Source organism: Falco cherrug, chromosome 5 (genome assembly GCF_023634085.1).
Source record: "Falco cherrug isolate bFalChe1 chromosome 5, bFalChe1.pri, whole genome shotgun sequence".
NCBI lineage: Eukaryota > Metazoa > Chordata > Aves > Falconiformes > Falconidae > Falco > Falco cherrug.
This window is the reverse complement of record NC_073701.1, coordinates 10,967,053-10,983,001: the sequence shown is the minus strand read 5'-3', so window position 1 is coordinate 10,983,001 and position 15,949 is coordinate 10,967,053. Positions and strand designations below refer to the sequence as shown.

At 43.5% G+C, this 15,949-nt stretch overlaps 1 protein-coding gene across 7 annotated transcripts in view; it reads left to right on the top strand.

Annotated features, from left to right (window-relative positions):
• ARHGEF5 (Rho guanine nucleotide exchange factor 5) overlaps positions 1-13,176 on the top strand; it is a 36,796-nt gene extending 23,620 nt beyond the window's left edge. For all 7 annotated transcript variants that reach the window (XM_055712140.1, XM_055712136.1, XM_055712137.1 and 4 more), the window contains 13 exons: positions 1,383-1,464; positions 1,839-1,903; positions 2,221-2,483; positions 3,388-3,548; positions 4,467-4,619; positions 5,969-6,098; positions 7,002-7,076; positions 8,955-9,044; positions 9,375-9,529; positions 10,203-10,364; positions 10,775-10,845; positions 11,189-11,293; positions 11,574-13,176. In XM_055712140.1, the coding sequence (XP_055568115.1) occupies positions 1,383-1,464; positions 1,839-1,903; positions 2,221-2,483; positions 3,388-3,548; positions 4,467-4,619; positions 5,969-6,098; positions 7,002-7,076; positions 8,955-9,044; positions 9,375-9,529; positions 10,203-10,364; positions 10,775-10,845; positions 11,189-11,293; positions 11,574-11,728 (1,667 nt within the window). In that variant the 3' untranslated portion in view covers positions 11,729-13,176. The remainder of the gene's footprint in view (positions 1-1,382; positions 1,465-1,838; positions 1,904-2,220; positions 2,484-3,387; positions 3,549-4,466; positions 4,620-5,968; positions 6,099-7,001; positions 7,077-8,954; positions 9,045-9,374; positions 9,530-10,202; positions 10,365-10,774; positions 10,846-11,188; positions 11,294-11,573) is intronic.
• Positions 13,177-15,949: the final 2,773 nt, after the last annotated feature.

Here is a 15,949-nt window from a genome sequence, read left to right as displayed (position 1 = left end):
TTTGCCCTACGTGCAGGAATGAGTTTCTTGGTGGGGCCGAGTTCAGAGCTTCTGCTCGTCACCTCCTGCTGCCATCACATGGCTGCTGCGTTTTGCTGCACTGGTAGCAGCCCATTCCCAAGCGGTAAGGAAAACACGTGCGCACATCCTCGGTCATCCGGATCTGTTCCCGCATGTTTTAGTTCCTTCTGTATTTGCAACCTGCCTTTCTTTTGCAGCTGACACCTTTAGATCCCAGTTTGACCTTCTGAAAGAGATGATCTTCCTGAGAATGTAGGATTCCTGAGAACAGATAAGAAGGCAAATTTGTCAAATCCAAGGTCCTAGCTTTCATAAAAGCCAAATAAATCACTGATGTCACAGATGGAAAACATGCATCTTCTGTAATGCAGCTCATTTAGACAGTACTTACTGTCAAGATGCATGTCTGTTCTTTATTATGTCATACATGGGCTTTAAGTATACTTGTTTCTTCTCAGCTCTTAGTTTATTTTCCAAGCTCCGCAACATGCTGGATTTTTGGCATAGAGGAGAAGGATTGGAGTGTGGAGGGGCATAAAAGGTTTGGCAGCACTTGAATCAGGATTTGTTCAAGTGTGTGACCTGTAAATTCTTGGTTCCAAATTATAAAACGTTCAAGGCAACAGTCTTTCCCCTGACCCATACTTGCAGCTCAGTCTTTGGGCTTTCTTCCTCCTCCAGCTTCCAATGAATTTTATACAGAATTTCTTTACACCTTATTTAAATAAATCCCTCAGAAAACAAAAGTCCACAACTTCCCCATTTTACATAAACAGGAGATGACTCAAGCAGCACTTTCTTAATGCTCACATAGTACATAATGCTGTAATACAATTCTCACATTTCATTCTCGGGCCGCATCCCTCCTAAGACTCTTCACAGGACTGACTCTGTTAGATGTCCAGCATTCCTGCCCCAGAAGTCACTGAGAGTTTTTGGAGGCACAACATCCGCAAAAGAAAGTATAAGACTTTCAGACATGACTGGTGACTTGGGGTCTGTTGATCCTCTTACGCCTGACCCAAGTTGCTGAAAGGGGAAAGGCAGCACCAAACAGAGCCCACAGGCAGTGTCGTCTTTTGGGCAACTGGAGAGGGAAGCTCTTAAGAGTTACTGTGATTGCTGAAAGTCTCACCCTTTTTTCTTTGTATGAAAAGCAAATGTGGCTAAGTAACAGATGTGAAGTGTAAGTAATGTCAAGGATTGTTAAAACCAGAATGTTTCTGACTTGTAAATAAAGGTCAGGATGGTACCTGTACTCCATTCAGGTGGGGTACAGGTAAATGGTATCTGTGTATCATTTGGATTGCAGCTTGACTCTAAAAACGGACTTATGTGTTTATTTTCTGTCTTACATGCAGAAGTTCCTTCTGTTCCTTCAGAGGAAGAAGCTCACAAGACACACAGGGAGCCACCAGTCAGTTCAGAAACAGTTATATTGCGGTAAGTCTCTCAAAAGCCCCTTAGAATTTGCCCCCATCCCTGTGTAGCACAGACACCTCATGCTCTCCATTGTTCCCAAGGGACCACAGATGGTGATAAGGAGCAGGAAGCAATAATAAAATTACTTAGGCCTGTGTTTCAGTCTGTGCCCTCTGGGAAAGGACCTCGTTGCAACAGAAGTATTTCTGTCCCTTTAGGAGAGTGTTTCCATTAAGCCAAACTTTATTCTTTGTGAAGTAAAGCATGTGGAGCTTGAGCTTGTTGGAAAGAGAGGTCCTTGGTGTGACAGATCTGTTACTAAGATTTTGATAAGCCATTTCCAGTACTGTGTTTTCTGTTCACTCTTTTGTTTCCAAATCCTTATTCCCTGACAGAGAAAAGAAACCTGCAGATGCAATGGAGAACTTCAAACGCCGGCACTCCAAACTGATCAACTCCTGTAAGTGCCTTCTGCCTCAGGTGCTGTAGCAGACCCCTCTCCTCCATCATCCCTCACCCTTGCAGTGAGCACAAAGTGAGCTCCTGCCACATGGTAGCAAGGAGGGAGTGTTAAGAGAGTGGTGTTCAGTGGAGGCAGTGAAACCAGAGTCCTGCAGTACACTCGGGCAGCTGGTGAGCTTTGTTTATAGTGGGTGCATGTGGTCTAATGTACTTCGGTTATCCTAATCTGAGACAATAACAAGAGTTTTCTCCAGATTGAAGCAGAGGGCAAGCAGCTGCTATAGAAAGTATTAATGTATATGCCTCTCTTCACAGCAAGACTGCTGTATCAGGAATACAGTGACGTGGTTCTGAACAAGGCCATTCAAAGCCAGAAGAGAGTGGATTCTTTTGCAGAGGATATAGAGTCGAGTTTCCCGAGCTCTCCAAGGCTACGGAGGAAAGTGCTTTCTCCCCAGGACTCATATTTGCAGCGTCTGTCAGTCTCATCTAATGCGTCCCTCTGGCAGGACATCCCCATGATACGGGGCAGCAGAATACTACTCAATATGTCCCGTGATGAGCAGAAGCTGCAAGAGGTAATGGACCAATGTAACGAGGTAGATGGGTGGTCTGTAGTCAAGAAAGAGTCCCCAGAAGGGTGGTTAAAGTGGAGAGCAAAAATTCTGATGAGGGAATGCAGGCTGGATGCGGAGGTCAGCTCTAACCATGTAAGCAGTATAGGGATGTGGTATTAGTGCTTGTGAAGTTCAGAGCTGTAGAGAAAAGGAGCGCCAAAGGGTAGACTCTGGACCATATCAGTAACTTCATGAAAACAGACACAGGGAAATTGAAACGAGGTAGAAAATTAATTTTGAGCATGTTCAATGCAAAAGAGAATATTAAAGTAGAAGACTTCCAGCATTCTCCCACATAAAAGTTTGAGAGATGCTAATAAAAGCACAGTGAATTGTAGTTCCTGTGGCAGAACGTGAGTTTACCAAATCAACCTGTGTGAGCTGCGGGGCTGAGAGTAAACAGGAAGATGTATAGCTTCAGCAAAATGGAACATAGGGAAACTGGGTAAGGAAAATGAGAGGAACTGAGTAAGGTAAGGAAAATAGGAGGACCCAGAGAAAGAAGCGAAAACAACACCATGAGAAACATGATGAAGGAGAAGAATGTGGGTGATGTGGATGCTGGAAAATTTATGGGAGCGTGTAAAACGGGGAACCTAGTGAGAATGGAGTTGGGGGGGAATAAAAATAAAATTAGAGTAGGTAACTGTTTTTCTTGCAAGTCATACCACACTTCTGTCTTCTTGTCATTTTATACTCTTTCTTTAGTTCCCCCCTCATTCCTAAAGCCTCTTTTCTGTAATGATGCACTACTTCCATCATGTGCTGGGAGGTTTTCTTGCTTTGCCCCTGTATTCCCTCTGTAAGATTACTCACAGACTTGCATAGTTTACTGATGCTGTGCTCCCTTATTTCATCTCTCAAGGCCAAGTTTGAGTTGATAATGTCTGAGGCTTCCTACCTGCGCAGTTTAAATGTGGCGGTGGATCACTTCCAGCGATCAGCAGAGCTCCAGGCAATGCTCACCAATCAAGAGCGTCAGTGGCTTTTCTCCCGCCTTCATGATGTACGCGACGTCAGCGCTAGGTGAGATGTGGCTCTTTGCTTCCAGGACTAACACCCTTCACGAAGCACAGACACAGACCATCACTTCTGTCAATAACCTCTCTCGCTCCTGTTCTGCGTGTTCACTGACCTTGATATGACTACGTGATACACACGCGTAGCACTTTGTGACTGCTTACCAACACTGCCCTGAAAGAACATCTGCCTTTTTAGGTGACAGGGCAATGTAAATCTTGGTGCTAAGTCCCAGATATTATGGTGCAGTTGTGTACAGAGCTTATTGCAGGAGATGAAAATGTTCAAAATGCTACTGTAGCCATGCACTGTTGGCTTCAACTACAACTAAACTTGACTAACTAGACCTCAGCCCAAACCAAATGTAGCTCCTGCCAAATCCAAGACAAAAGAAGCAGCTGCATGAATCGTGACCCAAAAAAAAAAAAAAAAAGGTGCTGGTGTGGAAGTAAGTTACAGGCATCACTTGACAGAACCTAATGTGAATCAATTGAGCATAAGTCATAAAATGTAGACATGATCCCACATGCAAGGAATCCTGTATGTTAGAGGATTCTGTTCTGCTTTTCTCCCAAGGCTTAGCTACATATATCACTAAGCTAGTAAGGTTTGCTGCTACCTTTTCCATTTCTACTAGTGGGACTATTCTGGTGATTAATTTTCTGATTAATTTTCAGTTGTTTCCTTTAGTGCTGTAGAGGTGCAACCTCTCAAGAACAGAGGTCTTTTGCCTCTGCTTCTTCCTTGCTGATATCTAGCCCTAAATTGTCATTGCGCAGGCATTATACTCTCTCTAGAAGTAAAGAGCTGTCTTGTGCTTACATGTTGGCTGTTGGGATTTTAGAGGACTGAGGCCATTCCTGCTTTTCTAAATGACACTGATCTTTCCCTCTCCTTTTATGGCATTGCAACTATGTGCTGCAGTTTCCTTTTTGACTTGGAGGAGAAATTTGAGGAGGACATGTTCACCTTCCATGTGTGTGACGTGGCTCTGAAACACGCCCCTGAATTCCGCAGGGTGTATCTACCATATGTAACAAACCAGACATATCAGGAGCAAACCTTCCAGCGGTTACTGTAAGTTTTCTCATTTGTTGCACCGTTCTCCTCTCTCACTTCCTTGCTGCACCTCAAATATTCGCTCTTTCAAGTAATGGGGAATGCTGCAGGTACAGGCTGTTGTCCAGTGCTCTCATGACATCCCAGAACAGGCAGGAACCTTCTTCAGATCAATGGCATCTGGAACAGCAGGACAGAGCTGCTGCAGGCTTCTCTCCCATAGCATTGGAAAGGGAGAGAATAATTAATATCTGATTCTATTGCAAGCTGTTCTCTCTGTCTACCCTCTACTGAAGAGAGCAAAAATTAGTCCTGGATAATGGTTTTCAGTCAGTGGTTTTCAGACTACTAAGAACCAGGAAGTGATAATTTCAAGTGAAACTTCCAATCTCGACCATTCTGCGACTCTGTAATTAAGAAACATATGGCTACCATCAGTAAGCTTAAAATGGCTAACCAGGAGTCTTAAAACTGGATTGTGAAAATCCTGGGGCCAGAGAACGCTGTTGGTCTTTCTTGCTCTGAGTGGTGGTGTGAAACATCTCATCTGTACCCACTGGCACAACCGAGCATTAATCGGGCATGGGGTTTCCTTGCCAATTCTGCCCTGCTCTCTGTTGTAACAACCCAATTCCAGTGAAACTATGGTGATTCCAGGAGAAGACACTGTACCCCCAGGCTGTTCTGCCACTATCTCTGTTTGCTGCTGACTGGGAGAGACCTAGTCTTGTAATTGTTTCCTTTCAGGCAAGGCTCAGTTCCACACAGACAGTATCCTGGAGGTCCTTTCCAGGGCAGTATGTGCTGGGCCTACAACCTTCTTCCCCATCTCTTCAAGGATATGGGATTGGCTGCTTTGGTGACAGGTGCCGCTCTCGTACCATTAGCCTTGTTATCTGCTGCTGCCCAACATGGAAAGCTGGATGGCAGTGGCTGTGTCTAGAAGGACATTCTGGGGGAAGGCAGCTCCTGAGAGGAGCTGCAAGAGAGGGGAAGCAGCTATTTCCAGACCCTGAACACAGCCCCTGGTGCTGGACCATTCAGTGTAAGGGAATAATACAAACCACCAATGTCTCTGTGAAAGGTGCCCTACTCATCAAGGGGAATTGAAACGTAGATGTTACTTCTGACTTTTATTCCAGAGGGCTGTGGAAGGAAAGATGTAATAACAATTGTACTGCTGTCCTGTAGCTGTTAGAAATCCATACTTGCTCTTCATCAGCAGAGTGGTGCAGTTTCTTGACATCTTTTGCCCCAGGGACAAAGCCTGAGTATTGGGAGTACTCCACCACTCACTGAAATCTGATACTAGGAAGACTATGTATTCGCTCTTAACGTCTGGATGTCTTTTTTTACCACCCCCACAGAAATGGAAATGCAGGGTTCCAGCAAGTCCTGGAGAGACTGGAAAGTGATCCTGTATGCCAGCGCCTCTCACTGAAATCCTTCCTCATCCTTCCTTTCCAGCGCATCACTCGTCTCAAACTCCTTCTACAGGTAACTGTGTGATTCTCTGCTTTCCTATCGTTTCTCTCAAGCTGGCCCTTCTTCAGGTCTGAGAGTCATACAAATACGAGCTAGCTCCAAGCACTGGGTGGAAGGACTGCATAGAGCCATTTGTGTTGCATCTGTGACGAGTTTGGCAAGATGCTCTATAGCTGCTTTGTTGCAAATACTGTGAATATGCCTTTGCAAAAGCAAACCCATTTGTCATCATACAAACGCCTGCTGTGCATCAGACCAGCACTGTGAGTTGAATATGATAGCCTGTGAGAGACAATGCAGTTTGCGTATTTGTTAGGACTTTGTTGCAACACTGCTTCAGTTGTACTCCAATAAATAATTTAGAGAGTCTTCTCAGAACATGTTGATCTACATTTTGTTGAACTATTTTGGCTTCCTGCTAAGAAAACAAAGCAAGGGTTCCTTGACTGCCCTCTGGAAGGCAGCCTGTCTTTACTCTTTCCCTGCAATGTTGACTAATAGGAGCCTTCCAGACAGGGAACCAGCAAGTTCCTAATGAATTAATTTTGAGCTCTTTCTATTACACTCTTCTTTTTGATTATTTGAGCCTATTTTTAACAGGAGGGGAGGAGTATCGGCCAAAGAACAATTCTGTGTGTAAGGCTGTTTGTGCTTGGATTAATGGTTGCTTCCTATGCTATGTAACTTGTACATGATAGTTTAGGTTTTCAGGGACGCCCTGTTCAGTGCAGCTTATCCGTGACATTCTGCATTTCAAATTTCTGGCCTTGTTAACTCCACGTCTCATCACCTGCTACTGCTGTAGTTCCCTTTGACGCTGGCATCTTGGCATCTCCTTGTTTCTCCTACCCCTTCCAGACACATATATCCAGCTTTGTCTGATTGCATTATGAAAAAACATCTTTTCTTACACAGAATATCCTGAAGAGAACTCGGCCTGGGTCTGAGGAGGAAGTGCAAGCAACACAGGCCTATGATGCGCTTGAAAAGGTAAGGCCATCAACCTGTTCCACAGCCCTGCAGAAAGGGATCCAGGGTTTTGATTGATGATACCCTCAATACAAGTCAACAATGTGCCTTGGCAGCCAAAAGAGCCAACTGTAGGCTGGGGTGCATTAAGCCCAGTATAGCTAACTGGTTGAAGAAGTGATTGTCCCATGATACTCCGCATTGGTGGGGCCTCACCTCAAGAGTCTGTGTAATTTGGGGTTCCACAGTATAAGAAGAATGTAAAAATATTAGAATGTGTCCAAAGGAGGGCAACAAAGGTAGTGAAAGGACTAGAGGGCAAGACTTACAAGGAGTGGCAGAGGATGCTAGGTTTGTTCAGCTTAGAGGCTGAGGGGTGGCATCATTGCTGTCTGCAACTTCCTCATGAGGGGGAGCAGAGAGAGAAGTGCTGATCTCTTCTCTGGATGCAAGGGAATGGCTTAAAGTTCTGTCAGGAGAAGTTCAGATTGGGTATTAGGAAAAAATTCTTCACTGAGAGGGTGGTCAAGCACTGAAGCAAGCTCCCCAGGAAAGCGGTCATGGCTCCAAGCCTGACAGTGTTCAAGAAGTGTTTTGACAATGCTCTGAGATACATGGTTTAACTTCCAGTTTGCCCTGTGTGGAGTCAGGAGTTGGACTTAATCCTCATGGGTCCCTTTCAACTCAGGATATTCTGTGGCTCTTTACAGCTGTGTTGCATCACGCAGCTGCAGGGCACTGAAGTGGCCCAGTCCTTTCATTGATCCTCACCCTTGTCAAGGGCCTTTGTCACTGATCCTCACGAGTAACAAATTAGCATGTTCATGTGACTCCTGCATGTGCAGTGGTAGGTGTGAGCAGAAAAGACTAAAGCAGGAGCCAGCTGGGATGCAACTGAACCTGCATCAGTGATACCAAAGTACTTTTTTTAGGACTTGCTTTTGCCAGTATCCTAACCACCATTCCCCCTTTGTGTTCCTTATCTTTGTCTCTAATTAGTGATCAACTCCCACCCTAGCCCCTGCAGAAAACCTTGCCTTAAAAAAAAAAGGCATGACACAAAACATTACTCTGTTGCATCCCTTACCTCTGTCCTGTTTCTTACAGAGACAAGACTTAAAAGTCTTCTGAGACAACTTGTTACCTAAAATTTGTACAGCAGCATAAGGTGGACTTGTTCTTAGCTAGCTCCTGTTCTGTCTGGTGATTATTTGACCTTCTTGGAGTGTCACTCCATTCCTTAAAATCTCTCCCCTATTCTCCACCATAAACATAAAGACCAGTTCAACATGATGCATACCTCCTTAAAGCTCTTAGGACTGCAGTCTAAGGTGGGTGGGCAAGATGTCATACACTGAAATCTTTAGACTCCAGCTGCCTTCAAGCCACCGTTATCTCTGTTGACACTGTTAGGCAGCTGCCCTGTATCACCTCAGGCGGCTGTACAGGCAGCTTACAGGCTGAAGTACCTCTGTTTCATTATGTGCTGTCCTCACAGGTACTGGCAACAAGCTCTGGGTTGTGGAAAGGTGGGGTTGCCATTTATCTCATCAGCTTCCTGTGTTTACAGTGGAGCATCTAATAAGAGTTGCTTCCGAATGACAAGCAGTTCAATCTGTGTCACCTGAGAGAGATGCCTAGTATTCCTCCCAGTATCCCCAAGTTAAAGCAGTACTTACCACGGAGACTTCATCTAAAGAATACCTTCCTTAAGAAAGAAGGATGATCACTGTACATATGGAGAAGTTTAGTATGCTTGCCTGCAAAAATACTTTTTTTTGCAGGAGGATGCCTAAGAAGTTGTCACTTACACTGACTCTTGAGGGGCTCCTTGAAGTAGTACTGATCCTACCAGGCAGTTCTGCTCCCACCTCACTGATCATCTGTTTTCCACTGCAGCTCATCAAGGATTGCAATGAAAATGTCCAGCGCATGAAGAGCACTGAAGAGCTGATCTACCTCAGCCAGAAGATTGAATTTGAGTGCAAGGTGAGCTTGTCCATTCCCTGGGCCTTGCTGTAGCCTAATGTATTTTCTCTCTTTCCTTACAAAGTCACTGGTGCTTATTTTTTGTTCTCCTCTCCAATCTGCACAGAGCTGTTGAAGCAGAGTATCATACACAGGTCAGCTCTTCATCAGTGCTTCCCTTGCCCACTCATTTGTGTCAGCCTTGGCTAAAGGTGCCGACTGTGGTGTACACCTGTCCAGCTGGACAGACGAAAGCACACTTCCTCTAGGGAAAGACGAAAATGCAAATCCAAACCTCATGGATACTGATTTCTTTGTACATGCTTGACAATGTTTGTTTCTGTCACGCAGATATTCCCACTCATCTCACAGTCAAGGCGACTTGTAAAGTGTGGTGAGCTGACAGCACTGGACTTCAGCACCCTGAGTCCAAAATGGAAAGTCACCACCCGGCCCATCTACCTACATCTTTTCAATGACTGTCTGCTCTTGTCTCGGCCGAAGGAGTGAGTGCTTCAACACAATTCTTCCTGCCCCTTCTAAAAATACCTGTCTCTTTCTGGGTCTGTGCTTTGGTGAAAAGAATCCTTTCCCTCTGCCTGCCAGCAAGTGGCAGCATTTGTCAAGTCACTCTCCTAACTGTACATTACGTGAGTATCATGCAAGTATGTGGAATCTGGTAGTCCCAACTCTTAGTTACAACATATGATGATGTAACAAGATATCTTTTGGTCCCTAGTGCACACTTCTGTTCTGCCTTTCCACCTCTATAACGTGAAACACTTTAATAATAACCACTTATTCTAGTTTTACTTGGCAAATAATTTCTTTCTGAAGGACAGCGTGAAGATTAGTGAATGTGCAAATCACTGGTTTGTCAAGAAACTAAGGGAATTGGTTGGTTGTGTTGGAGTTTTGGAGGGTGGTTTTGTTTGTAAGCTATAAAATAAAATTCTGACAGGACAGAGCTTAGTATTTTTACCTTTTTCATTAAGTCTCCCGTCTCTTCTCTGTCCTTCTGCAACTTCTAGCAAGAACAAAGCTTAAGATGCCTGAAGCAGATGAAGACTCATTAAAACCTTTTTGCTTTCCTGACATCAGAAAACAACATGGACTCACTTTGTAACCCTCATCACCTTAAAACTCACTATTTGTTTTGTTTCTTCTCTTTACCCACAGGGGTGGACGTTTTGTTGTGTTTGACCATGCTGCTTTCTCAGATGTGCGTGGGGAGAAGTGTGAGATGAAACTGCATGGAACAAACAAAAATGTTTTTCGTCTCTTTCTACTTCAGAATTACCAGGGAAAGAGAGTGGAGTTTTTGTTTCGTACAGAGACACAGTAAGAGCTCAAGGTTACCCTCAGTATATCCCATTACCATAGCCAGACACCTCCTAGGAGCCTGGTGGTTGTCCTTTGGCTACCCAAATGCTGAAATATCAAATGCAGCTGCTGAGCAGAGGACTTGAAAAACTCCTCTTGCCAAAGAAGCCCCTCATAAACCACCTTGCCTCTCTGTTATCAGAGCTGCTCATACAATACTATCGTGTTATGTCATAATATCAGCCTCCAAAAATGGGAGGTTTTGCCTTTTCCTATTCCCTCTCCCCACTTCCAATTTCTCTGCCTCCCCTAAGTACCCCTCCCTGTCGCCTCCTGCAAGCAAAGCTGTACACACACACCCCCATTCCAGTCATCAAGCTGCTGTCCCTCACATTGAATCCTGACACCTGTCTGGTAATGTTTTCCAGCAGTGAGAAGCTGAGGTGGATCTCTGCTTTGGCTCCTCCGCGAGGAGAACTGGATCTCTTGGAGTGCCCCGGTGAGACTGCTCTGCTACTACAGCAGTGGGGGTGGGCTGGCTCAGAGGAGTTGGAGTCACTGGGAGGTGGAACATTTCAGAATGATTCCGAGGCAGAATGCTTGCCTTTTTGTAAATAAAGAAGATACTACGGGCTTTCCTTCAGTGCCAGATTATGCCAGTTATCTATTTTTTTTTTTTTTTTTTTTACTCCTCATATTTGGAAGAAAACCTGTAGCCTCCCTCCCGGTTCTCTGCTCTTTAGTGTTTGGGCAGTCCTTTATCCCCTACCTCCTCTGGGGCTGATGCACATAGGTTTACTCTTGCTTTCTAGTATACCATTATGATCTTTCCTCCCCTTTAGATGCACCCCAGGTTCAATGCATAAAGACTTACAAGGCTCGGGAAAATGATGAGCTGGCTTTGGAGAAAGCAGACATCATCATGGTTATGCAGTACAGCAATGATGGTGAGCAGAATGAACAATGGCTATCTTAAATTATGGGTAGGAAGTTACTCTAGTAGTGTAAAGCTTTAACAACAATCAGGCTTCAGAAGGAGCCTCTCATTCCTGATTGTTGGATTGAGAGGATGAAGAGACTCTTCATCTTCATTAAGACACTTTATTTGGAAGCTGGAAAGAGATCTTTTTCTTTGATATTAGGGCCTTGTTGGAGGGGGCTTTTGGGGAAGAATGAAAAAATGTTTGACAGTTTTGCCTCATGTTTTGTGTCTTCCCCACACCACAGGATGGATAGAAGGAGTCAAACTTTCGGACCGGGAGAGAGGCTGGTTCCCCTCAGAACACGTGGAACTCATCTCCAGTAAACATGCGCGGCAGAAGAACCTGAAGGAGGAACAACGTGTGAAGAATGCCAAGCAGCAGGTCTTTTGCAAGAAATAAGACTGTTTGGACCTGTACAATCTCCCTGCCATGGGGGAACCATCTTTTTTCCATTGTGCCTCAGAAGAAATTCCTCTGTGAAGAGCATAATACAGCACTTTGACAGAACCAGGTGCTTTTTGCCAAAGAAAGCGGGAATCCAATCAGGAAAAATCATTCACTTCCTTTGTGTCACCAGGAGTACGGCAGCAGGAGGGAAAAAAGTTGCATGTATTGCTTGCTTTGTGGTAGTAGGGAGGGACTTCAATCAGACAGAGGTCTGGGATCTGGACTTCAGAAAATATATTCCTGGTTTTGCCACTGACAAGTTGCAGGACTTTGGGCAAGTCACTTCAGAATTCTGCCTCAGTTTTCCCATCTGTGAAATGGGGGTAAATTTACCTACCTCACTGGATGTTGTGAGGCTAAATTCACTAGTATTAGTGTAATAAGAGTTTTGAGTTCCTGAGAAGGAATGTGCTAAGTGCAAAGCACAGTAGAGTTGAGGAGAGTTTTCCATTTGAATATCCTCTTGGTATCTTGACGGTGTTGATCTCCGTAGTGTAATTTCCATTTAGAACAATTTATCTATTTGATCGTGCAAGTCTACTGGTTTTTAGATAGGCAAATATTTCATCGCACCTAAATTTAACTTAAGTCTCAGCATACTGTTAAAAGAGACCTTAACAACATTAGAAAATCCACTGGAGTTAAGCAGAGTTTTCAGAAGGCACTGTGATGATCTCCCCCACCTTAAGAGGTATCATGCTGAAGAATCTGTTTCACAAAGGTCACCTCTCATCTGAACAAGTGTCCATAAGCCATCTGAAATGACCCTTTTTTACTCTGCCTCCCTCTCAAGGTAGATCAGTGACTTTTGACAAAGAATTTGTATTTGTGTTGGTACATGCCCTGTACAAAATAACCATGACTAGACATATGCAATGAAGTGGCACTTTCCTGCTGCTCTTAATCTGATAGCTGATGTGGTATTGCATGCACCATTTTGCACACTTATAGAAAACACTAAGAGATTTAGCCACTGTAGATAAAGTCAAAATATGTACCGGAGACTTTTGTTCTTTTTTAGAACTCTCTGGTTTTAAGTCCAGTTTACATGCAGTCCTGCTTTTGTGCAGAACCTGTCTATTTGAGGATATGCCTTCAACTGTAAAATACTGTTTCTGTGTTCAAGTGTTTGCGTTCAGTTCAGTCAATGCAAGATCAAGTTTAAGAATCAATACACCAAAGAAAGCAACGTGTAGCCTTCTTGCATTTAATATATTTGAAGAATTAGTTATCTTCGTATCTCCAGCTTTCTGTCTCTGTAACATTCTGTCTCTAATTCCCATTTACACTGTATCTAGTATAGCTTAATACAGCCTATTTATATCAATAATTTTAGCTGGATAAAAAAAAGTTGCTTTTAGTCCTAATAAACTCATGCACTTCTCCAGTTAAAGTAACAACTTTCTGCTTTCCTTGTTACTTAGGTTTTCATCTCAAATGTAATTCATTCAGTATTTACTGAACATTCAGTATTTTCATTGTTTTTTCCATTAACTCTCCTTTCTAAGTGAATATTAAGTACAAATAGCTATGCTTAGCAGAGGCAGTGAAGAAAGCTTGCTTTACCAGCGATACCCTGAGATTCTTCAGAGGGTTATCACCAGGCCTGAAGTGATTTCTGCTGCAGGCTGCTGCAGGTTCCATAGTGGTATTAGTCTTCAGTATATGAAGGTAAGCTAAAGGGATGACCCACAGAAGATGGGAGTGCAGTCTGCTGTACCAGTAAGGCAGGATGCAATTAGTCAATTGTCTTTTAATCTATGGTCCAGACTACAATCTGCCTATGTTTTTTTTTCCCTAGAACTGCAACTGTTCCCTAGCTAAGAAGAAAGCAAAGCCCTACCTCAAACCAAGGGACATAAGAAGGGTTACAATCCTCAACAAGACTTATAAGTGTTCAGAGATCAAAAACGCCTGCTTGTGCCAGGCCGTCGTGAATTTATGTAACGCCTAAGTCATCAGGATCATCAGTGTCTCAACTGGGACACAGAACACTGTCATGGGATCAATTCACTGTGTGTCCATGTCAGGTCTTATGCAGACAGTCTGAGGCATCCCATATCCGTATCAGCTTCATCTTTGCTACTTGTATCATGAGAAGGCAGGCCATAGATACTGCCATTCTAAATCAGAAATCATCTCGTTAAACATTTAACAAAAAGTCAATTCTTTTTCAACTTCCACTCTCAAAACCAAGCAGGTATATTGTTAGTCTCCCAAGGCGGTTTCTATTTTAAATTCCACATGTTCTTGTTAAAATTCTTGTTGAGACGGGAAACTTAAAGACCACTTGTGACTGACAGCACTCCTATACTGTTTAACTAGTTGGATAAAAGGTTAACTTCTCCCTGTCACAGGTACAGGCTTTATTTCCTGTTGCCAGGTTTTTACATGTTAAGGAACACTTAAAAGTCAGCTTATACTTCAACAAATAAGTGGTTATTCCCTGGTTTACTTTGATTTGTTACATTTTAGATGGGCCTCAACTTCTTACTAGTTAAGTTTTTATCCCCAGCACCATCCTGCCACCAAAATCCATAAACAATCTTCATGCTTTTTGAAGCTGATTAACATCTCCTTGGTTTGTACAAATTTAATCAAACCGGTACAATATCACTTATGCTGTCAACGTGATGTGCAGTTGAATCCACTGTATCCTGCTGCAGTCTTCAGGATCTCTTCCAACTTAATTTAATGTGGATAGCCTGATTTCCCAGAAAATCACTATTAAACAGAAATAGAAGTGTAGAGTTTGTCAGCCAAATCCCTGTACTTTTCTAGGAAGATCCCCAAAGAAGGTCCACAGAATAGGAACACTGTATGAGTGGTGCCAGTGTGTCTTAAACAGCTGGCTGTAAACTGAAGCATGAAAAAAACATCTACAGGAACATGTGGAGACTGATACATAACATACCTGGACAAAAGAAATTCAGTATTTCTGTACCCCCAAAAAATTAAAGACAACCTTCAGAGGGCAGTTACACTCATTTCTTTGTGTAGTAAGAACAACAATGAAATACAAACATGAACTACGTTTATAAAGTTTTGTTGAGAATCTGAGAAATTTGTGCTTTATGTCTCAACAGTGAATTTTATGACTGCTGTCAGTTTTTCATACGAAAAGTAAAAATACCTATGTGGGTTTTCAAAAAATGCTCACAGCCCTGGAGACCTATGTTGATCCCTCTTAAAGGAAAATAAATGAAAGCAAGCACTTTCACAGTTCATGTTTTACATCAGTAGAAAAAGCTGACATGAGGACCTGAGTTCAGTGAATATGCACAACCTTGCTCAGAAACAGGATCTTCTAAAGCAGTTAGTGATTATCTTTGTGCTTTTATCTAATATTGAAGAGGTCCCATCCCCTCTAAGATCAGAATTGTGTTCTGTTAGCTGAATCCTGCTAACAAATTAAACACCATTTTAGCTTCAATAGCATTCCAGCCAGCATGTCTTGCATTTGGTGGATGAACCAGGTGCACTGTCTCCAAAATGCTGGCACATGTTTCAGGTTACACTCGTTAATATAATGAAATGACTCTCAGGTGAAGCCATCTGTGGAAGCAGGACCTTGGGTGCTAGGGTAAATCTTGAAACAAAGACAAGGTGTATGGGGACATGCACCGCAGGGGAATGGTGCCATGGCAGCAATGAGACACTGAGCCAATAACCAAGATGAGGATGAAGGATGTTCTGTCTTGGTGCAGCAGAACACAAATAAGCAAATCACATTCTTCAAGCAAGCACTGTCTTTGCTGTTTGCAGTCATGCAAGTTGCGTTTACAGCTGGCTGCGCTTTCTGGGTGGTTAGGACAGCTGTACGCAAAGGATGCAAGAGCAGAGGGCTTGGTTTCCAGAACTATTTGTGCCTTATGTTGCAGCACAAGTCTTTCCATCAACTCCCTGTGAGAAGAAGGAAGCCAGAAAAGCCAAGCTTGGTTTGCTCCTGCCCTTCATCTTGTGTAGACGTCCCTAGCACACAAAGCTGGTATGTTACCCGAGCAGATGATGCCGCTTGCAGTTGTGTGAGATCACTGCCTGGAACCACACTTGTTAGGAGCCTTGTTTTTCCTACAAACTGTTAAGTATTGCAAGGCTGCAAAACTACAGCACCTGAAGTCAAGAAGTGCTATTTATTTCCTGCAACTGCTAGTTTATGGAGAATTAGCAGCA